Source organism: Ranitomeya imitator, chromosome 6, assembly GCF_032444005.1.
Source record: "Ranitomeya imitator isolate aRanImi1 chromosome 6, aRanImi1.pri, whole genome shotgun sequence".
Lineage (NCBI taxonomy): Eukaryota > Metazoa > Chordata > Amphibia > Anura > Dendrobatidae > Ranitomeya > Ranitomeya imitator.
This window is the reverse complement of record NC_091287.1, coordinates 36,933,168-36,958,095: the sequence shown is the minus strand read 5'-3', so window position 1 is coordinate 36,958,095 and position 24,928 is coordinate 36,933,168. Positions and strand designations below refer to the sequence as shown.

Here is a 24,928-nt window from a genome sequence, read left to right as displayed (position 1 = left end):
TTTGTTGGCAATGACTGCCTGAAGTCTTGAACTCATGGACATCACCAGATGCTGTATTTCATCCTTTTTGAAGCTCTGCCAGGCCTTCACTGCAGTGGTTTTCAGTTGCTGTGTGTTTGTGGGCCTTTCTGTCTGAAGTTTAGTCTTTAACAAGTGAAATGCTGCTCAATTGGGTTGAGATCAGGTGACTGACTTGGCCATTCAAGAATATTCCACTTCTTTGCTTTGATAAACTCCTGGGTTGCTTTGGCTTTATATTTTGGGTCATTGTCCATCTGTAGTATGAAACGACGACCAATCAGTTTGGCTGCATTTGGCTGGATCTGAGCACACAGTATGTCTCTGAATACCTCAGAATTCATTCAGCTGCTTCTGTCCTGTGTCACATCATCAATAAACACTAGTGACCCAGTGCCACTGGCAGCCATGCATGCCCAAGCCATCACACTGCCTCCGCTGTGTTTTACAGATGATGTGGTATGATTTGGATCATGAGCTGTACCACGCCTTCACCATACTGTTCTCTTTCCATCATTCTGGTAGAGGTTGATCTTGGTTTCATCTGTCCAAAGAATGTTCTTCCAGAGCTGTGCTGGCTTTTTTAGATGTTTTTTAGCCTTTTTATTCTTGATGCTTATGAGTGGCTGCACCGTGCAGTGAACCCTCTGTAGTTACTTTCATGCAGTCTTCTCTTTATGGTAGATTTGGATATTGATACGCCGACCTCCTGGAGAGTGTTGGTCACTTGGTTGGCTGTTGTGAAGGGGTTTCTCTTCACCATGGAGATTATTCTGCGATCATCCACCACTGTTGTCTTCCGTGGGCGCCCAGGTCTTTTTGCATTGATGAGTTCACCAGTGCTTTCTTTCTTTCTCAGGATGTACCAAACTGTAGATTTTGCCACTCCTAATATTGTAGCAATTTCTCGGATGGGTTTTTTCTGTTTTCGCAGCTTAAGGATGGCTTGTTTCACCTGCATGGAGAGCTCCTTTGACCGCATGTTTACTTCACAGCAAAACCTTCCAAATGCAAGCACCACACCTCAAATCAACTCCAGGCCTTTTATCTGCTTAATTGAGAATGACATAACGAAGGGATTGCCCGCACCTGTCCATGAAATAGCCTTGGAGTCAATTGTCCAATTACTTTTGATCTCTTTAAAAACAGGGTGGCACATGTTAAGGAGCTGAAACTCCTAAACCCTTCATCCAATTTTAATGTGGATACCCTCAAATGAAAGCTGAAAGTCTGAACTTCAACTGCATCTGAATTGTTTCGTTTAAAATTCATTGTGGTAATGTCTATAACCAAAATTAGAAAAATGTTGTCTCTGTCCAAATATATATGGACTTAACTGTATACTCTGCTCACACCTCATTTTTTGATCCAATCCTAGTCATATGTTGGGTGTAACTGCATTATCTTAACACCACATAAAAACAAAATATGCAATCTTGCAAGGGGGTGCAGAAACATTTGCACAGGACTCTATACTCCAAACAATTGCCATCATAAACAGTTATGCGCCATCAGAACTTGTTTCATTTTTTGCTTAATTCTCCCAGCTCTACATCCCTCCTGATCTTCTCTCTGCTCCCAACAGAAATGTCTTTTCCAAAATTTACAACATGAAATTAGATTGTTTTTTAAACACGCCGCTATTTGCAGAAAACACAAAGAAAATAATGGAGGTCATTTTAACAATTTTCTCATACCGGCAAAGTACTGCGAAATCTTGCAATTCATCCATCTCGGGGTACAGAGACGACGCTACGGCACAAAGCCGGAAAAGCAATTGCAGATGAGACTGATAGCGGAACAATGGCGCTCTCCGTATGTAACAATATCGCTGATTAGTTCTTGAAGCCGCGCTGGAAACCGTCTCCGGCTCCGGCAAGCAATCAACTTCTTGTTAGGTACAATTATTAAAAGTAAAGTGAAGCAAGAGCTGGAAACTCAGGCGGAACATGGCATCAAGGAGCTAAAAAAAAAAAAAACAACGTCACATTCCCCATGCACATAAGGAGCTGCGATACTAATCCGACAATGGACCCAAAACAGAGAACTTCATTTTTGCTACAGGGACCCACACTAAGATAGGAAAGTACAGGAAAATAATTTTCTAAAATTTGCAAATTCTTTCTACTTACTTCTAAAAGTTAATTTGACTTAACAAAAAGCAATTCCTGTACCTACTCTCTCCACAAGGGAAACCAATACCCCGCCATATGGGCAGCTTATCTCGTAATCTTATATAATGTACTATTATACAGTATGATCCAGTTTATTCACATGTCTAGTAGTGATCAATTACAACGGCTCTAGCAGCAACCTGTTGGTAAAAAAAAAAAATGTGAAGACAACTTTTTAGTTATGGTAGTGGATCCGCTATTTAGCCGTCAGTTTTTTTTTCCATTTGCAAAGGATCTGTTTTTTTGCTTACTACGTTAAAGGGAACCTGTTATCAGTAGCGTAACTACAAAGTTATGGGCCCCGGTGCGAACTTTCAAATGGGCTCCCCCTGCCAATTCTATATGGGGCACAGCTTTATATGGGGCCATAATGATCGGTGCAGAGCATTATATGTGGGGCACAGCTTTATATGGAGCATCTATGGGGCCATAATGAACGGTGCAGAGCATTATATATGGCACAGCTTTATATGGAGCATCTATGGGGCCATAATGATCGGTGCAGAGCATTATATGTAGGGCACAGCTTTATATGGAGCATCTATGGGGCCATAATGAACGGTGCAGAGCATTATATATGGCACAGCTTTATATGGAGCATCTATGGGGCAATAATGATCGGTGCAGAGCATTATATGTGGGGCACAGCTTTATATGGAGCATCTATGGGGCCATAATGATCGGTGCAGAGCATTATATGTGGGGCACAGCTTTATATGGAGCATCTATGGGGCCATAATGAACGGTGCAGAGCATTATATATGGGGCACAGCTTTATATGGAGCATCTATGGGGCCATAATGAACGGTGCAGAGCATTATATATGGCACAGCTTTATATGGAGCATCTATGGGGCCATAATGAACGGTGCAGAGCATTATATATGGGGCACAGCTTTATATGGAGCATCTGTGGGGCCATAATGAACGGTGCAGAGCATTATATATGGGGCACAGCTTTATATGGAGCATCTATGGGGCCATAATGAATGGTGCAGAGCATTATATATGGCACAGCTTTATATGGAGCATCTGTGGGGCCATAATGAACGGTGCAGAGCATTATATATGGGGCACAGCTTTATATGGAGCATCTATGGGGCCATAATGAACGGTGCGGAGCATTATATATGGGGCACAGCTTTATATGGAGCATCTATGGGGCCATAATGAACGGTGCAGAGCAATATATACAGGTCCTTCTCAAAAAATTAGCATATAGTGTTAAATTTCATTATTTACCATAATGTAATGATTACAATTAAACTTTCATATATTATAGATTCATTATCCACCAACTGAAATTTGTCAGGTCTTTTATTGTTTTAATACTGATGATTTTGGCATACAACTCCTGATAACCCAAAAAACCTGTCTCAATAAATTAGCATATTTCACCCATCCAATCAAATAAAAGTGTTTTTTAATAACAAACAAAAAAACCAACAAATAATAATGTTCAGTTATGCACTCAATACTTGGTCGGGAATCCTTTGGCAGAAATGACTGCTTCAATGCGGCGTGGCATGGAGGCAATCAGCCTGTGACACTGCTGAGATGTTATGGAGGCCCAGGATGCTTCAATAGCGGCTTTAAGCTCATCCAGAGTGTTGGGTCTTGCGTCTCTCAACTTTCTCTTCACAATATCCCACAGATTCTCTATGGGGTTCAGGTCAGGAGAGTTGGCAGGCCAATTGAGCACAGTAATACCATGGTCAGTAAACCATTTACCAGTGGTTTTGGCACTGTGAGCAGGTGCCAGGTCGTGCTGAAAAATGAAATCTTCATCTCCATAAAGCATTTCAGCCGATGGAAGCATGAAGTGCTCCAAAATCTCCTGATAGCTAGCTGCATTGACCCTGCCCTTGATGAAACACAGTGGACCAACACCAGCAGCTGACATGGCACCCCACACCATCACTGACTGTCGGTGCTTGACACTGGACTTCAGGCATTTTGGCATTTCCTTCTCCCCAGTCTTCCTCCAGACTCTGGCACCTTGATTTCCGAATGACATGCAAAATTTGCTTTCATCAGAAAAAAGTACTTGGGACCACTTAGCAACAGTCCAGTGCTGCTTCTCTGTAGCTCAAAAGTGGCTTTACCTGGGGAATGCGGCACCTGTAGCCCATTTCCTGCACACGCCTGTGCACGGTGGCTCTGGATGTTTCCACACCAGACTCAGTCCACTGCTTCCTCAGGTTCCCCAAGGTCTGGAATCGGTCCTTCTCCACAATCTTCCTCAGGGTCCGGTCTCCTCTTCTCGTTGTACAGCGTTTTCTGCCACATTGTTTCCTTCCAACAGACTTACCATTGAGGTGCCTTGATACAGCACTCTGGGAACAGCCTATTTGTTGAGACATTTCTTTCTGGGTCTTACCCTCTTGCTTGAGGGTGTCAATGATGGCCTTCTTGACATCTGTCAGGTCGCTAGTCTTACCCATGATGGGGGTTTTGAGTAATGAACCAGGCAGGGAGTTTATAAAAGCCTCAGGTATCTTTTGCATGTGTTTAGAGTTAATTAATTGATTCAGAAGATTAGGGTAATAGGTCGTTTAGAGAACCTTTTCTTGATATGCTAATTTATTGAGACAGGTTTTTTGGGTTATCAGGAGTTGTATGCCAAAATCATCAGTATTAAAACAATAAAAGACCTGACAAATTTCAGTTGGTGGATAATGAATGTATAATATATGAAAGTTTAATTGTAATCATTACATTATGGTAAATAATGAAATTTAACACTATATGCTAATTTTTTGAGAAGGACCTGTATATGGGGCACAGCTTTATATGGAGCATCAATGGGGCAATAATGAACAGTATGGAGCATCTATTTTTATTTTTGAAATTCACCGGTAGCTGCTGCATTTCCACCCTAGGCTTATACGCGAGTCAATAAGTTTTCCCAGTTTTTTGTGGCAAAATTAGGGGGGGGTCGGCTTATACTCGAGCATATACGGTAAGCACATTATATTATTTTCATGCACTATGCTGTTTATTAACTGTAGGGTATTCAATCATTATGTTTCTGTCTTTGTTTCTTTTTTTCTGTTCAGTGGCCAAGTGTGAACGTGCGCTTACACGCTGCACGCACACCAGTTTATATCCCAGTTCTTACCTTTTGGCTTTTTTCCCCCAATGTGAGCTGGTGAATGCCAGGTCTATATTGTAAAAACTACAAGATTTAGTCTGTTTTTAAGGGAAAAAAAATAACAAAAAACCCCGATGACTAAGCTGTACTCTGTAGGACGAGCCTGAAACCCTGCTCCAAATCAAAATTATTCACATTTCCCTGGCTTACTATTCGCAGTGACTGTAATCTGGAGATAGGCAGAATGCCAAGGACTGCTAGAACATGAGCACCAGCTGTACCCACTTGTCTATTAAATCCGACAACAAGCTCGGGGTCTCGGGGAGTATTAAATATTGACAGCTACAGGTGTAAGATTTTAAAAAGGAGCCCATAGAGAAAACCAAGTCTAATAAACACCGGAATAACACAGAAGCCATGAATGAAATAGGCTGGGAACATTTTGCTGCTTTTATCTGGACGGATTCAGCCCAAGTTGTAAATAACAGTGTTAAAGGGAATCTGTCAGAAGGCCCAGAATGATTTACGGGCAGAGAATTCGATTCCAGCGATGTGTCACTTACTAGGCCGGTTATAGCAGTTTTGCTAATATCCATGTTTTATCTGCTGCAGATCTAGCAGTTCTCTGAATGCTGAGCTCTGTATAACTCCACCCACATCACTGATTGGCAGATTTCTGTGTATACTGTGCATAGCTGCCAATCAGTAGTGGGGGCGGGGGTTATACAAGGCTCGTGAATATGGAGGACTACAGGACAGCAGGTTTACTAGTCCGCTAGTGATAATCTGCTGCTGATAAAACTGTGATTTTATCAATGTTAAACAATACCACACAGTAAGTGACACATTGCTGGAATCAGGATCTGTTAAGCGGCTCACAGATTAAGTATAAAAAAAAATTGGTAACCGATTCTCTTTAAGAAAAAAAAAAAAAAAATCAATTAATGCCTAAAAGTATGTAAAATGTGACATAATTTGCAATAGAAATCCACATCAGGAATTCATGCAGGTTTTTAAGGTTTTCAGATCGGATGCCATATTTTAAGCTGTTTTGCAGAGGCTATCAAAGCTTTTTTCCCATGTTTTTTGCAGCCTTTTATCTTGACAGTCTCCAAAGAATCATTAGCAAAGACGTGACAAGTCACTTCTTTCCATGAGAAGGTTCTTAAAGCTTCAGTTTGGGGGAAAATTTCCTTTAACCCCTTGCCTCCGCAGCCAATTTTCACTTTTGCAGGTTTTTTTTCCCCTCTTTTTTTCCTCGCAGTCTACATTGCTGTATGAGGGCTTGTTTTTCGCAGAATGAGTTGTAGTTTTTGAATGACACTATTCATTTTTACAGTCGATGTTCTGAAAAAATGGGGAATAATAAATCCAAGTGTGGTGAAATTGAAAAACAAAAAATGCAATTCCGCTTTGTTTTTTGTTATTTTGAATCAGGAGTGTAAAGGTCAATCCAATTAAGGCTTCTTTCATACATCAGGTTTTTGGCGCGACGACGGATCTGGCGTAACTTGCGAAAAACTGATGAAATGGATCCGTTTTTCCGCCAGATCCGACTAGCAGAACCGGCAAAAACCAGATCCGTTTCATCAGTTTTCCATCCGTTTCTTTTATCCGTTTTTCGATGGATCCGGCTTTTAAAAACGCCCATGGGAGGCTCCCAAACGTGATTTCCTACTGAAAACCTATATATACAGTGTTCCTACAGCCCATCTTTGACAGGTTGTAGAGGAGCAAGTGGCGAAGATGGAAGGAGTGATGGCAAACATTCTGAAGATTAATGTGGATTTTATTGTGGAGGCGAATCGTTTGAAAGCGATTGTTCTGGAGAAGGAGCGAGAGAGACAGCACATCATGCGTCTGCGCCGCCGACGTTTCTGGATCCACCCAATAACAGCACATAGAATGACGCGTGGTGTGTATTCTACACTATACATGGAGCTACGAGGAAACCCGGAGAAATTTTTTTTCATATGTGCAGATGAAAGCGGAGAACTTTGATTTATTGGTGGAACGAATTGGATACCTCATCAGAAGAAGTGACACGTAATGCCGATTCTCCAGTTCACCGGCGGAGCGTCTGATGGTGACTCTACGGTAAGCCAGTTTTATTGTATCTCCTCCTGTTAAAGGGAACCTGTCACCCCGAAAATCGCGGGTGAGGTAAGCCCACCGGCATCAGGGGCTTATCTACAGCATTCTGTAATGCTGTAGATAAGCCCCTGATGTATCCTGAAAGATGAGAAAAAGACGTTATATTATACTCACCCAGGGGCGGTCCCGCTGCTGGTCAGGTCAGATGGGCGTCTCTGGTCCGCTGCGGCGCCTCCTATCTTCATTACAAGACGTCCTCTTCTGATCTTCAGCCACGGCTCCAACGCAGGCGTACTTTGCTCTGCCCTGTTGAGGGCAGACAAAGAACTGCAGTGCGCAGGCGCCGGAAAGGTCAGAGGCTCGGCGCCTCAAGAGGTTCTCCCAGTAGTCCACAACTTCATGGCACACTTGCTCCCAGAGTCGACGGGTCACAACGATACCTGCGTGGCAGCGGTCCCCCATGTTGCACAGCGGCTTCCGGCGCCCATAGGCTTCCATTGTAGCAAAAAGCAGGAAGCGCCGGTTTCGGCGCTGTCCGGTTTTTCACCGCAGACGAAAAACATTACTTTCTACGTTTTTTTTCCAGACGACGGAAACACAATTTTTTGATCCGGCAAAAAACAGACAAAACGTGAGGCCATCCGGCGCAATCCGTAGCTAATACAAGTCTATGAGAAAACAATAGATCCGGCGGCAGATGTCGCCGGCTCCGGTTTTTCCAAAATTCGCCGGATTCAGCCTGACAGCAAAAACCTGATGTGTGAAAGTAGCCTAAGGCGATACTAAACTTCTATAGATTTATTTTTATTTAAGTGGAAAAATAACTTTCAGAAATTAAAAAAAAGTTTTGACTCATGTCGCCGTTTTCCGATACCTGTAACATTTTTATTTTTCCACATTGAGTTGGTAGAGGGCTTGTTTTTTGCGTGATAAGCTGATGGTTTTATTCATACCATTTTTAGCTATGTGCTACGTTTTGATCTGTTTTCATAGCATTTATTTTTTATTTTTTATTTTTTTAGGGAGGAGAGCAGAAATTTTTTTTAAAACATTTATCACGTTTTCATATTTTTCCTCGGTATTTACCGATCAGGTTAATTAATTATATATTTTGATAGATCAGAGTTTTGGGAGTGCAGCAATACCAAATATGTATTTTTTTTATTTCTTTCTTTAATTTTTTTTATTTTATATATTACATTTTTTTTACATTATTATTTAGTCCCTTTAGAGGAACCTGTGATTGTCCGATCACTTATAGTATATACTGCTTTTTATCTCCCATATGTTGCTGAATTGGGAAGAAATCAGCATTTTTTTAATTCATATGCAAACGAGTGCTCTGGGCGTCATAAAGCAATTTCTTTGTTTCTGCCTTTTTTAGATTGTTTCCCTGCCCGGCACCGGCCTGTTTAGCTTGATTGATAACTCACGGATTTCCTTGCCTAACACCTGTCAGGTGATCTCAGGCTAAAGATGCTGGTGCTAGGTGAGGAAACAATCTTGGGAAGTGCTCTGCCACACCCAAAGCACTTAATGTATCATTTGCATATGAATTAAATGCCAATTTGTTAAAAATTAAAGTTGTTTTTTTTTGTTTTTTTTTAAAGAGCCTGAGTGCTGTGCTCAATAACCCTCAATAAATGCACTTAAAAATGTGCCACAAAAAAGTGCACTAGGATGCGGTCTCTGAAAGGAGAAGGGCCCCCAATAAACAAACATTCCCCAGCCTAACTAGAAGGCCTGAGACAGTGTGTCTGCTTAATAGTATGAAGATGAGGAGTTGTGCAAATGTGCCAACAACTCAAGCGGGATCCAATATGCATCGAGTTAAGGAACCCTAGGGTCACCATACCTAGGGCACTTCTGCGCCCCGGGCTCTCAAATTACATGGCCCATGGCTTTGATCCTTGGGGTCAGGGTCACCTAACAGATGACTACATAAGTTACCCCGAAGTGTCCACCCAATGGGCATTGTATGAATCTACTAAGGCAGTCAAGGCCATAGCCAACGTTTCGAAAGATACTACACTTGACCTTAGCTAGAAGGCCAAGAAACAATAGAAGATATAAAAGAGTCAATGAGCTCATTTTTCAAAACCAGCATGCCCATCCATATATGCAGTTTGAAGGGGTTGACGGATTCCCTTTAAATCATTGCATTTTAATTTTTCATTGGGTGAGTGCATTTGGCTAGGTCACTGGGGTCGGCGAGAAGACAGAACTTCTCTTGGCAGAATGAATTTCTTATGAATAAAGAAAGAGAAGGATCAGGAGACAACATTTACTCGCAACTCTATTTGATCATTCCGTTCTCTTCCATCAACCTTCAGACAAGACAAGAATGAATCTGCTAGAAGTGAAGAAAAGAAAAACAGGCAGGAGAAGACCTCCGTAGTTAAATGTCTGCCTATTGGCATCACAATCGCACCAGAGATGGAAAATATGGTAATCAGACAAACAACTCGTGATTAGAACGAGAAGCGAAAAGACATCCGAGGGAAATATTCTAATATAGGAACGTTTTAGTCACCGACTTATTGTGCGGAGCCAGTCATGGAAAAAATGCTGCACGCAAACTGATGACATTTAGATAAAAATGATAAATGTGAAGAGGGGTAAACAACACAAAAGCCCACTGCAGGAAACCATCAATGGTCAATAAAGTTCTAAGAGGAAAGAAGTGGGTGTCTTGTAATTCGGGTCAGTCATAAAAACTCATCAAGCCCGAAAAATGCTGCAAAGGTGGAAGATACAACAATACCACAAGACATTATGGTTGGGTTCACATGAGGCACAGGAACTATAGGTAGCGTAGGCAAATCAATATACCATATCAATAGAACCCAGCTTACATTATAGGGTTCATGCATGGTATCGAACGATTTGTACATGTGCACACACCGTACGCCAGGGGTGTATTTGGGGCGTTTTTCTAGGATGCACAGTGCCTAGGGGGAACAAAACAGTGTCAGGAGGTCTCTGTGCGCTATGTCTGAAATCCTGCCCCGATGTATCAATAGCAATCATTTGCTTAATTAATTTACATCATGTATATTCATGATGTTTAATAAAGTTGTGGCCACTTTTTCACCCAACATTGGGATTGTTGGGGGCGTTTTGGGGGTTCTTCCAGGCCATAGACTACTTGATAGATGTGGAATATGGGTAGGAGGGATTGTTCCATGTTAGTAAGAATTCCCATATCACTAGAAAATGCCATCACTTTAGGATCGCTGGGGGTTTTACCTCTAGGGCCTCGATTTGAGGGACTGCAGCACTATCTTGCATCTCCATTACAGTTCTTCCCTGCCAACTGGCTGTCCACAGAATGGCAGCCAACGCCACTCACATGCAGATGTGTAAGGAGATGGCTGTAAGGCCCACATTCATGTTGAAGAAATAATTGTTATGTTACATGATATATTGTTTTGTGCAAGTATCAACATCATTATGTAGAATTGCTTGACAGTAGAAATAGCAAGAGTTAATGTTTGGGACTAGCCCAGAGTGAAAGGGGCTAAGCTGAAGAGAAGACAGTTTCCTGTTGAGATGTCAGATAGGGTCCGGAATGCATAGAGAAGAGATATAAGGTCTGGTGCTAGCAGTGCACATTTATTGGGTGTCCCTAGAAGTGAGGGGAGACTGAGAGAGAGATAGTGTGATCCAGAGCAAAGATAAACAACAGTGACCGAGAGACAGAATGATTTATTGGCGACAAGTCTTTGGAGAGGATGCCTAGCAGTAAGATCCAGTCCAAAGTTTCTAACTCCTAAAAGTAAAGGGCCCAGACAGGACAGAGCACGCAAGACAAAGAGAGTGCCCCGGGCGGGAGTTCCTGAGTGTCAGCATTAGAAAAGATACATACCGGCCATAATGGCAAAGTAGCTCCCCGAATGGGAAAGAAGACGCTGAAATGCGGGTTGAGTAATGGACTCTTTCTAGTTGAACTGTAGCACTGAGCTGGTTGGTGGTGAAGTAGTAGTGAAGACAGAGGACAAGTAAAGAGAGAAGATAAAAAGATTGAATTTGTATGAGGAAATATTACGCATTGTTAATGAAACATTTGGGAAATTATGTACCTGCTACTATCTACTGTATATAATTCTTCCCAAGTTAATGTTCAGTAAAAAGTTTATTTTAAACTGGTGGTCTCCCTCATTGAACTTTGAAACATTTGGTCCTGGCCAACCTGCAACATGTGTAAAGGCCCCTTCACATTAAGCGACGCTGCAGCGATACCGACAACGATCCGGATCGCTGCAGCGTCGCTGTTTGGTCGCTGGAGAGCTGTCACACAGACCGCTCTCCAGCGACCAACGATGCCGGTAACCAGGGTAAACATCGGGTAACTAAGCGCAGGGCGGCGCTTAGTAACCCGATGTTTACCCTGGTTACCATCCTAAAAGTAAAAAAAACAAACACTACATACTTACCTACCGCTGTCTGTCCTCCAGCGCTCTGCTTCTCTGCACTCCTCCTGCACTGGCTGTGAGCACAGCGGCCGGAAAGCAGAGCGGTGACGTCACCGCTCTGCTTTCCGGCTGACCGACGCTCACAGCCAGTACAGGAGGAGAGCAGAGCACAGCGCTGGAGGACAGACAGCGGTAGGTAAGTATGTACTGTTTGTTTTTTTACTTTTAGGATGGTAACCAGGGTAAACATTGGGTTACTAAGCGCGGCCCTGCGCTTAGTTACCCGATGTTTACCCTGGTTACCAGTGAAGACATCGCTGGATCGGTGTCACACACGCCGATCCAGCGATGTCCACGGGAGATCCAGCGACGAAATAAAGTTCTGGACTTTGTTCAGCGACCAACGATGGCACAGCAGGGGCCTGATCGTTGGTCGCTGTCACACATAGCGATTTCCTTAACGATATCGTTGCAACGTCACCAAAAGCAACGAGATCGTTAACGATATCGTTATGTGTGAAGGTACCTTTACATGCACAGGAGTAATACCCTCACAGCACAAGTCCACACACTCAGCCAGAACCCCCACCTTCATGTAACGTGCCGGGGCAGAAGAGACGAATACCTCGCCCACGGCCAACACCCTGTACTATGTTACAGATGTATGGGCGTCCTCCTGTGCATTATTACGGTGCGGTATTACAATCACAGATATTAATAGTATATCCACAGGAACCTCTGGGATAGCAATCCTAAAAGCGGTGCTCGGCAATCCCGTCCTGAATGAAGCAGAAATGTGCACGTTCGGCACCTGCGCCATCTATTGTCTATGGGACTGCTGAGTACAGTGCTCAGATAGCTTCAGCAGTCCCATAGACAATAGGTGGAGCAGAAGCTGAACATGCGCACCTAAGATGGGGCTGCAGAGCCTTGTTCTTGGGATTGTTGGAGAAACCAGTGGTCAGACACCCAGCTATCCCATAAATAGGGGATGAAGAGTTATTCCCCAAAAATCAAATTAAGTGTAGGTGGTCTTAAAAGATTGAACAGCATGTTAAAAAAAAATAAAATAAAAAAGTTGGGTCAAGTTTACAATAATGTCACCTTACTGTTTTAGTACCATTCCCACTTTACTGATCTGAACACCACGGCCAACATGTCACCGTTGAGCAGTAGAGCGTGGAAATGATGGCCAGAAATCCCGTTCTATCAGGTTATCTTAAGGGATCTTGTGCTATGGACAATCTCTATTTGTTATATCAGTCTTTCTACAAAAAGCAGATAACTAAGCGCCATCCTACTGGGACCCCACGTGAGGAAGTCTGACAGTAACTGTTTAATTTTCCTGCAGCGCCTCCACAGGGTAAACGAAGAATTACACTGTGGCCATTCATATCTATAGGCCATCTGTGTAATGCAGGATAGGACAGGTCCTCCAGAAGGGAGAGACGCTCTTTATTACCACTTTCTACTCTGATCAAGCAATGAAGATACTAAACAGAGAACCTCCCCCAATCTATTGAAGAGGACCTGTCACTTGCCATAAATATTACATTTTGTAGCTAGAATAAATCCCGCTGTTCTGATTCTGACGTTGCTTTTCTTTTGTTCCTGTACCTCTCTGTTTATGAGATATGGCTTCCTCTTTCCCGCTAAGATATTAGTCTTATCAGCCAACTGGGCGTGGTCCTCAAGGAGACGCCCATGGAGAAGAAGGCCTCCAACCAGTTGACTAAAAATACTATAATGTAATGCAGGCAAATTTTGGGCAGCTGAAACACTGTGTTCGTCTCTGAAAAAAAAAAAAACCGCTTCTAGTGGAATATACGGTACATCTGTACAGATCGGAGCGTTAAAGGAACTAAGGGTATGTGCACACGATGCAGATTTAGTGCAGAACTGCAGCAGATTTTTCTGCAGCAGAAACGCTGCAGAACTGCACTGTGATTACAGTACAATGTAAATCAATGTGAAAAAAAAAAAAAGCTGTGCACATGGTGCAGAAAAATCTGCGCAGAAACGCTGCAGATTTCAAAGAAGTGCATGTCACTTCTTTTGTGCAGCGTTTCTGCACCCCTCCATAATAGAAATCTGCAGGTGCGTTTTTGATGCGTTTTTTGTGCAGATTTGTGCATAAAAAACGCATTAAAAAACGCATAAAAAACGCACCTGCAGATTCTGCCAGGAGATGCAGATTTAGTGCAGAACTGCAGCAGATTTTTCTGCACCAAATCTGCATCGTGTGCACACAGCCTAAGAGAGATGGAAGCAAATGGCTGAAAATGCTGAACTGCACCTTAATTGTCTAGAAGCCAGACATTACTAAACCGGTTAGACTCAGTGCAGTGAAGAGGTATATGGCGGTACAGTAGAGGCCCCATACACCTCTATGGGTGACAAAATACAGCTGTGGGACCCCAAGCCATAATAAAGCTGTATATATCGCCCCAACATAATTAGGTTGCTCCAAGTCCTATGTAAATGCTTTCACAGTTGTTTGCAATACAAAAACAGATTATAAAAAGGGAATATAAAACTTTGGCAACAGCCGCCTAGAAATTCCTCACACGTTTCCCCCTGACTTGAGATATTACACCGTATTGTGGGGTAATTATACTGGAACCAGCACGGCTAAAAATTCAATCACTGTTCTTGCAGAGAAATGTACAATGTCAGCATCGCCCCTCTCAGCGCTGAACACTGGAATAGGTCCAAAAGGCACAAAAATACAAAAACTCCGTTAGCACAGAAAACAAGTAAACTCAATCAAGTAGATAAATAAAATTAGGATATTAACCCTTTTAAATGTGCCAAAATATTTAGAAAACTTCTTGCAGTTATTTCTGGGATGAGTTGAGGCTGACCACATTGCCTCTATGGTGGCCCTGCCTCAGCCGAAGAATAGCATTACAGATCAGCACTTACATGCACCAGCGCGGACTCTCCTCTCTCAGGCTTGTAGAGTTCGGGACCCCCTAAAATCAGGTCCAAACCCTATTCTGACTCTATAGCTAGGCTGTGAGTGTGGGGCTCTTGAGACTCTGTTTCCCGGATCTCTCTATGTACCAGTACTCACACATAGAAATATCACCAGATAGCTTGACTCGACTGCAGAGGCGCGTATGAAGATTCCAGAAAAAAGGTTTATTATCAAGCTGAATTCTTGTATTTATGCACAATTACAATAGATAAAAAAAAAAAAGACAATTTTGAAGTAGGGATGCAAGACATGAGTTTCTGAACACGGCCGACATACGGAGGATGAAGAAGAAGGGAGGGGTTACTGACATCAGAAATAGTGAGGCAGACGGGAAGCGAGGGAGGACAAACTTCTAAAAAAGGCAAACCACATTGCATAGAAACGCAACACTACAATATCATTCCCAAGTCTTGGGACATGACAAATTACAGTATTATTGGTTACACAAACAGGATGTTTTAAGGGATTGTTCAGCTGTCTGACTGCTTTTCTATCACAACTAATATCAACGCTTGCGGTCTCCTCACTTAGTGTCACAGTCCTTCAAGCACCAGTCTTCACGTGGCAATCTTGACAGTCCGGAATAAGCCTACAGGCTCCCCTCCGCTGTGGCTAATCCTTGCTCTTCTGGCGGCTATACCCTCAAAGGGCTGGTCATACATTTTGAAGGGTAATTTCCAAGATATAAAGTTACCCCCTATACATGGGATAGGTGATAACTTGCTAATCGCTGGGTGCCTTAATCCTGAGAATGTGACTCTGAAACCCAGGAATCAGAATGAGAGCAGAGCCCTGTCTTGATTTTTCGACCTCCACTCCATTTATGGCATCTGGAACTGCTGGAAAAAGCAGAGTACAGCGCTGGAAAAAAAACCCTTAAAGGGGAATCTGTCAGCAGGTTTTGCTTTGTAATCTGAGAGCAGCATGTTGTAGAGGCAGAGGCCCTGATTCTAACGATGTGTCACTTACTAGGCTGTGTGTTGTGGTTTCAATAAAATAAGTTTAATCAGCAGGAGATTATCACTAGAGGACTAGGTATCTCATGCCTCCTGGTCCAACCACGGATTAGCAGCTTTCTGCTTATGCACAGTGTACACAGAAAGCAGCCATATTTACGGCCGTGAAAAAAATATCGAGCCTGCTCGAAATTTTGCCCAGCTTACGGATATGGCCCCCATTGAAAATCAATGTGGCCGCAAAAACAACGGAAGCTTGTTTTTGCGGTGCACCGTCAAGAAAGTTACGTTACGACGGAAGAAAAAACAGAAGTGCAAAATCGAAAACTGGCTGCAGAAAGGTGTTAAGAGCTCCCCTGCTGTGAAAATAAACTTTTACCAAGGAGCAGAACCTCAATGAGAAATCGGACGATGCCAAGGGAAGGAGTTGTGCTTTCCTTAATTCACACATCTTATAAATAAAACATTTTGCAACTTTCTAATATATATTTTGTCTTTGAAATATTCCCCGTTATGAAAACCTCTGTTTTCTGGAAACATTATTTTTTCTATATGAAGATGCATAATTTGGAAAGACGTATGGCCGTGTTCACACAATGCGTTTACCGATGTGATTTCTGCTGCAGAAACATTGTAAAATTGCTGCATTTTCAGGAAAATCGTTGCAAAAAAAAAAATGCATTGCAGACGCGTCGTGATTAACATGGACTAATATAATCCTCTGTGAGCCGAGTTCATTGGCTCATTCTCATGAATAATTGCTGGACTGATACTTGCTACAATGTATCAGTGCGGGGAAGATGTACACACCTCCCACGCCGGCACAGATCTAGCAAAGTTCGCACAAGTTGCCATGTCAGTCCTGTAGTATGCCAGATATTGGGCTACTGCGCTGTCAGCAGTTCCGCTTTTCCAACAATAGTGATTGGCTGCAGGGCTCACGTGACACGATAATGTCAGGTGAGCCCCAGTGCCAACATGGCTGGAATGGTGCAGGGGGAAGGTAGTTTGTTTTTTTAAATCAGGGGTTAGTATTTAATTTAAAAAAGGGATTGTTCAAGTAGTGGACAACCCCTTTAAACTTACAGAGGAGGGATCTATGCGAGCTGTTTGTATGCGATGTGTTTGTTTTTGTTTGTTTATTGTTTGTATGCTGTGTGCGTAATTAATAAATACTGGACCCACCCAGTTACTTTTGGGACTGGACTTTGTCAACAATTAAAAATAACCTATCACTTGTCAAAAATATGTCATTTTCTTTCTCTGGTGTGAATGTTGTTGTTCCTCTGAATCCGGGTTTGTTCTTCTTTCGTTCCTGCGTCTCCATTCCTGAGATACGGTCCCATCTTTCTTGTATGGAACTTTACCCGTCATGTTAGCCAAGCGGGTGTGGTCCATATTGTTTTTTTCTGCTGGCGTCTACATGAGAACCACAATGCACAGTTGCGTAAGGCTATGTTCACACGTTGCGTTTTTGCAGCAGTTTTTTTTTTGTTGCATTGCAAATTTTGAGTACAGTCTATGAGATTTCAGAAATCTCATGCACACGCTGTTTTTTTTTTTTCCCTGATTGATTTGGAAAACTATTGGGTTTTTTTGCAAACTGCGGAATGTCACGTCTTTCAGCGTATTTGCAGAGTTTTTTTTTTCTTACCCAAATGCAAAAACGCAGCAAAACACGCAGGTGTCAATTTTTGCTGCGTTTTTGGTTCAAAAATCGAAGGAAGTTACCGTAAATCAGGCTTTTTGGGGGCCATTAAACTTTATTAACATGCAGCAATAAAAATGCAGCAAACCTGCTTTTTGTAAGCGGCTTCTTTTCTGCCAAGAGAGCAGGTTTTGACTGTGGCAAAAAAAAAAAACATAGCAAACACAAAAAAATAAAATAAATTGTGCTTATTTTAATTGTTAAAACTTGATTAAAAAAAATTAACTAGAAAAAAAAATTGCAGTTATAACAAACACACACTAGCTATGATCACCGTGAGGTTTTGGCGCTGATTTAAAAGCAGATTCTTAATTAAAATCCACATACAAAAAACACTTTCAATGACCATATGTATTTCAATGGGAAAAAAACACCTTTACTTCATGTTTTTTCCCCCAATGTGGAAAAAGAAGTGAAACCATATATAAAAAACAGCGTAAAGAAAACCCATGCCAAAAACGTTAGTTTCCTAAAGATTTTTTTTCTGTGTCTTTGATGTGGATCTGTGTTAATAAGTTGTCAGTTCATTGGCAATGGCCGCTGTTATAGTGTAAGTGGGCATTTTAGGACCCCGTTGTAGGGAGGTGGTGGACCCCGTTGTGGATAGGGATTAATTAGCTAAAACAGGAATAACTTTTTAAACTTGTTTTTGTCCTTTTTGAAAAATGAGACATCTGTGATGACAACTAAGGAAATCACTGGAGACTACGGAGCAGATTGTGGGGGGTGTCTGGTGGGCAAAAAACTTCTCACCGTTCTGATGCTGTACTGTGGCTCTGTACGGCATGTGATTTCCTTTGGACACCCATAGACTTCAATGGACGAGCCTCATCCCATGTACACGCTGCAATATTTTTTCACACTCAAATTCAGTCAGTGAAAAAAAAACAAAACACAACCCCTCATTCATCTGCACGGCCCCATTGAGTAACACTGGTCTGAGTGAGACCCGGTTTTGTCCACCGACAGCACTCGGACCGAGTACAGTGGTGTGAACGAGCCCTGACGGGTACGGGGTGTATATTGGACGCTACGCAGAATTTCCTATCGGCAAACACTACAGGGTCAGAGACTCCACATCACTGGAACAATGGAACTAACTGGAGATCACAGATTCTGCTACAAGTTTTTTATTGAACAAAATAGCAAACCACAGACCACAAATAAAAATATAAATGTAAGAATTATATATCAAAGACATAAATGGAAAAATGTAGTCATATGGCTGCTATAGCATGGGAATGGCAGACCATTCGGACAAATGATAAAAGAACTAGACCCCAGAAATGAAAATCAAGTATATAAAATAACGAAAAGCAAGTATGTTATAGAAATATCATATATCTTTATTGAATACAAAAATACTAAAAGGTGGCACTACAAAGATGTGCCTGTGCTTGGAGACATACAATAAATCAATGTGTGCTATCAAAGAAATAGTAGATAAAACGCGCGTTTCGGATATACTCCTTCGTCAGGGGGTGTCAGGGACTCCCCTGACGAAGGAGTATATCCGAAACGCGCGTCGGGGTGCGCTGTGCTTGGAGAGAACGGACCCTTACAGGTAGTGACCTATTACAATTATTTGGATATATTCTTTACATCACTTGGAACCGGGCGGACTCTGGTGCAGGGTTCAGACTCATATCCTATAGACGGACTTAAACCTCTACATTGTTCACTATTGTTTAGACACACCAACACGCTGATTGCAGGTTACTTTGCACTGATGCACTTTTGTATTTTTTTCACACATTGTTGTGATGCAATGCACATATATACATTTTATATTGTGTTAGCACTTTGCACTTTTCTTGATTTTATCTTATGAGATTTGGCTCTTTACCTTGAGGCTCCCTCTGGTGTTACAGGCATATGGGTGTGTTTTTTCATTCACCTTGCGCGCCCTAGCTCCAGGTGATTAAGTGATTAATATTGTAATTTTACCCTTTGATTATGTCCGTTCACTTTTTTTAGTGCTATAGGTACTGGAATATTTCCGTTTTATCTACTATTTCTTTGATAGCACACATTGATTTATTGTATGTCTCCAAGCACAGGCACATCTTTGTAGTGCCACCTTTTAGTATTTTTGTATTCAATAAAGATATATGATATTTCTATAACATACTTGCTTTTCGTTATTTGATATACTTGATTTTCATTTCTGGGGTCTAGTTCTTTTATTACAAGTTTTTTATTGTTGCAGTAACTTTATGACAATATGACAAAACATTGAAGCAGTGTTCCCCATCTCCGGTCCTCAAGAGCCACCAACAGGTCATGTTTTCAGGATTTCCTTAGTATTGCACAGGTGATAATTGCATCACCTGCACAGGCAATAATTCCATCACCTGTGCAATATTAAGGAAATCCTCAAAACATGACCTGTTGGTGAACACTGCATTAAAGGGATATTCTGATCTAATGCATTGTTCACCTATCCACTCGGCAAATGATAAATGATCGGCGGAAGTTCCAGCTGTCGGACCACCAATCTCCAGACCCCTGTTCCTTGCAGTAACAAGACGACAACGACTACGAAGACTTCTAACGGAGTAACGTTTATTTTTCCGTCAGTGCCATAGACTTTGATTGTGCAGCAGAGGGCATCCCCCTACCATTGCTCCATCCTGACATTGGCTGGAGGTAAATGGGGGGGATGGATTTCATGTAAGGGTCCCAGCATGGTCCCCATTGGTGAAGGGGGGGTAGGGATGGATTTCATTTAGGGGTCCCTAAAGGACCCCTTAGCGGTCCCATTAGGGTAGGGAACTGGAATTCATGCAGGGGTCCCAGCATCATCCCCATTAGTGGTGGTGGTGGTGGTAGGGGGGGTAGGACTGGATTTCATGAAGGGGTCCCAACAGGACCCCTTAACGGTTTCATTAGGGTAGGGGGACTGGAATTCATGCAGGGGTCCCAGCATGATCCCTTAGGGGTCCCCATTAGTGATAGTAGTAGTTGAGGGGTAGGACTGGATTTCATGTAGGGGTCTCACCAGGAGACCTTTTTTTTTTTTTTTTTATACATTCAGGAAGCCATAATGGCACAACGTAAATAAAATACGAAGATTAGGACTGCCCCATTATGAGATTGCCGTGAAGTGGCGGGGTAGCTCAAAGAATTGATCAATTGTTTGCTAAATGTCTCATATTTGAAATACAGTTAGAATTTATGTGCAATTGCACTTCAGTTATTGCGTTCTGACCATAAGCAGTGCTGGCTTCTTCCCTTTTTTTTTGTCTCACCAGGACACCTTAGTGGTACCATTAGGGTAGGGAGGCTGGATTTCATGCAGGGGTCCCAGAATGATATCTTAGGGGTCCCCATTGGGGGGTGGGCTGGATTTAATTTAGGGGTCCCAGCTGTCCCAGCTGTCAGACAATCACCTTGGTATTTACCACCTTTCTAGGATACAAATTACAAAAACCCCTTTATAAAGGAGGGAAATGGAGGTGGAAAAAGTGCCCCCAAGTCACATAACTACAAATCCATCTACTCTAATGTCTGGGGAAAATGTGTTATAACCAGAAGGATGAAATGTGACAGTGGTAAAGTCAGGACACTGACAGATCCCACCGATCTAATTATTGCACCTGCAGTGCCGACCACTGATGGTCACAGGCAGCAGCAGCAGCAGGGCAGGGAGCAGGAGCTGGAACTTCAGCCCCACACACTGCTCCAGGAGAGCCAGAGACAAGTTTCCCAACTCCTAGCTGTCACCTATGGCTTTACATAGGACTGCAGGTAGTAGTTACAACAATGCACACAGAGAGATACACATTCAACTCCGCTACATGTCAGTGCACATGATACAATGCAGACAATGGGGGGCACCTGACACCCCCATAGTGTTACCTGCAGACTGTGATCAGGTTCTTCCTCTCCACTGCTGCATTCCTGGAGGCATTCTTCTTCCTGGCCAGGCTGAGGGCAGCCATCTCCACACTGGACCGCCAGCCTATTGTCTCCTCTGTATTGGAGTCCTGACTGATGAGCTGCTCCCCTCCTCCTCCTCCTCCTCTCCGGCTGATGTCACTCTGGTCACAGGCTGGGGGGCAGCAGAACACTGGGGAGGGGGTCCGAGAGTGCAAATCCTCGGGGCGCTCCAGCTGGGCACAGGGCTGCAGCCTGGCACACTCCTATGGGGCCGGCAGCAGGTGCTCCTCCTTGGTAATGGCTTAGCCCCAGTGACGGCTCCTCTCCCTGCACAGAGCAGCTGCTCCCAGTCATACAGCTGGATCCAGCTCCTCTCATGTGACTGACTGGAGCGGAAGTGCAGAGCAACAGCAGAGCAGTCAGCACACAGCCAGTCAGCCTCCTGCCAGAGCTCAGCACAGGGCAGCACACAATGGAGGCTCCTGGGGAAGCAGCAGTGTCAGCTGGGAGAGGGAGGCTCTGCTAGTGGGTGCAGCAGCTCTGCTACATCACTGGGGAAGCTACAGCTGAGCACCCCTGCTACATCACTGGGGAAGCTACAGCTGAGCAGCTCTGCTACATCACTGGGGAAGCTACAGCTGAGCAGCTCTGCTACATCACCGGGCAAGCTACAGCTGAGCAGCTCTGCTACATCACTGGGCAAGCTACAGCTGAGCCGCTCTGCTACATCACCGGGGAAGCTACAGCTGAGCCGCTCTGCTACATCACTGGGGAAGCTACAGCTGAGCACCTCTGCTACATCACTGGGGAAGCTACAGCTGAGCACCTCTGCTACATCACTGGGGAAGCTACAGCTGAGCACCTCTGCTACATCACTGGGCAAGCTACAGCTGAGCAGCCCTGCTACATCACTGGGGAAGCTACAGCTGAGCAGCCCTGCTACATCACTGGGGAAGCTACAGCTGAGCACCTCTGCTACATCACTGGGGAAGCTACAGCTGAGCACCTCTGCTACATCACTGGGGAAGCTACAGCTGAGCACCTCTGCTACATCACTGGGGAAGCTACAGCTGAGCACCTCTGCTACATCACTGGGGAAGCTACAGCTGAGCACCTCTGCTACATCACTGGGGAAGCTACAGCTGAGCAGCTCTGCTACATCACTGGGGAAGCTACAGCTGAGCACCTCTACTACATCACTGGGGAAGCTACAGCTGAGCACCTCTGCTACATCACTGGGGAAGCTACAGCTGAGCACCTCTGCTACATCACCGGGGAAGCTACAGCTGAGCACCTCTGCTACATCACTGGGGAAGCTACAGCTGAGCACCTCTGCTACATCACTGGGGAAGCTACAGCTGAGCAGCTCTGCTACATCACAGGGAAGCAGCATTGTCAGCTGGGAGAGGGAGGCACTGCTAGTGGGTGCAGCAGCTGAGCAGCTCTGCTACATCACTGGGCAAGCTACAGCTGAGCAGCTCTGCTACATCACAGGGAAGCAGCATTGTCAGCTGGAAGAGGGAGGCTCTGCTAGTGGGTGCAGCAGCTGAGCAGCTCTGCTACATCACTGGGGAAGCTACAGCTGAGCAGCCCTGCTACATCACTGGGGAAGCTACAGCTGAGCAGCTCTGCTACATCACTGGGCAAGCGACAGCTGAGCAGCTCTGCTACATCACTGGGGAAGCTACAGCTGAGCAGCTCTTTTACATCACAGGGAAGCAGCATTGTCAGCTGAGAGAGGGAGGCTCTGCTAGTTGGTGCAGCAGCTGAGCAGCTCTGCTACATCACTGGGCAAGCTACAGCTGAGCAGCTCTGCTACATCACAGGGGAAGTAGCAGTGTCAGCTGGGAGATTGGGGCACTGCTAGTGGGTGCAGCAGCTGAGCAGCTCTGCTACATCACTGGGGAAGCTACAGCTGAGCAGCTCTGCTACATCACTGGGGAAGTTGCAGTGTCAGCTGGGAGAGGGAAGCTCTGCTAGTGGGTGCAGCAGCTGAGCAGCTCTGCTACATCACTGGGGAAGCTACAGCTGAGCAGCTCTGCTACATCACTGGAGAAGTTGCAGTGTCAGCTGGGAGATGGGGGCACTGATAGTGGGTGCAGCAGCTGAGCAGCTCTGCTACATCACTGCGAAGTTGCAGCCTCCCAGCCCCACTGCAGCTGCATTCTTAAAGGGGAACTCTAGAATTATGTGACAATTGCTTGGTTTCCAGCTGTAAGATAATGGGATAGATGTCCCTAACTCCCTATCCCCTGGTTTCACTAAGCAATGTATTTCATGAGCCGCTCCAGCATCTCATTTATTGCATAGTTTTGTGCACATTGTCTGCTGGGTTTCACACATGTTCATATGCAAAGTGCCACATCCTCATTTAAAATCGCAAGGGATAAAGAGGTTTTTAGGTTTTTAAAGATAAAACCCTGTTCCCCAGTTTCAGTTTGTTTGAAAAACAAACAAAGTGCTTTACTCATCATCCTCAGGTCTCCCAATCTGCTCCCAGTGTCTGTTATTGTCTGTAGTGCTGACATCACTCTTACAGTGCTGCAGCCAATCAGTGAGATCAGCAGCTAGTGACCTCATCTCGGGCAGAAGAGCGGAGCTCACTGATTGGCTGCAGGGTTGTCTATGTGACGGTGGCACTGCTGACAATAACAGACACCAGCGGCAGAGAATCAGCACTAGACCCAGGGAGGGTGAGCAAAGCACAATTTGTTTTAAAAAAAAAACTGATGCCAGTGGAATAATGGGTTTAGAAAAAACTGGAAAATAAATTTAAACTGAGTAATGACGTGACAAGAAGTGAAAGTGAGTTGAGTGACGGGTGAATATGTCAGCACATGAAAGGTAAAAAAATGTGGTTGTGGTGTGTACTGGAGGGGAAGCGCACAGAGAGCGACAGCACTGCTCGGGTCAGAGTCCACAGACCCATAGGAAGGGAGGATGGAATAGTAGTGATAAAAGTCCTCCTCCTTCCCACCAAAGTTTTTATTCTCTTAATAGTGCAATCATCATATTATATAGCACTGTGTACTTAAAATTGCTCATTTTGCCTTTCTACCTGGCTAATTCTTCTCTTTGCTCTGTGTAGAAACAGGAGGCCTCTTGTACTTGCATAAATCAGTCCCCTCTTCAACTCCTGACCCAGCTTCTCCCTCCTTCCCATCTGCCAGGAACTTTTGCTGTGACTCATGACTTATGCAGAGAAAATTGACCTCCTGTTTCTACATAAAGCTTAGAAGGATTCAGCTAGTCATTGTTTAATCACGTGATGTCATAGACCTAATGGAAAAGAGAAAAATTACCTGGGTAGAAAGTCAAAATAAATGAGCAATTGTAAGCAGGGCCGGCGTCAGCACCTGGGCAAGTGCCTGGGCCCTGAGCAGGCGGGGGGGGGGGGGAGGGGGGGCCTACTTGCGCTATGATGGCCTGGGCACACCTCCCCCTGCTTGGGCCCCATTTTTTGCAATACTTAACTCTACCTGAACAGTCAGAAGATGGCGACGCTGAGGAGTCCGGAGCATTTATATTTGGAGCATTATATGGGGCCCATTATATATTGGAGCTTTATATGGGGCCCATCATATACTGGAGCATTATATGGGGCCCAT

At 44.0% G+C, this 24,928-nt stretch overlaps 1 protein-coding gene across 2 annotated transcripts in view; it reads right to left on the bottom strand.

Moving 5' to 3' along the window:
* The window catches only part of RUNDC3B (RUN domain containing 3B), a 150,661-nt gene extending 127,974 nt beyond the window's left edge, over positions 1–22,687 (bottom strand). Inside the window, exon 1 of one of the 2 annotated variants that reach the window (XM_069729460.1) lies at positions 21,300–22,687. In XM_069729460.1, the coding sequence (XP_069585561.1) occupies positions 21,300–21,382 (83 nt within the window). In that variant the 5' untranslated portion in view covers positions 21,383–22,687. The remainder of the gene's footprint in view (positions 1–21,299) is intronic. The other variant, XM_069729459.1, reaches the window with a different exon arrangement.
* Positions 22,688–24,928: the final 2,241 nt, after the last annotated feature.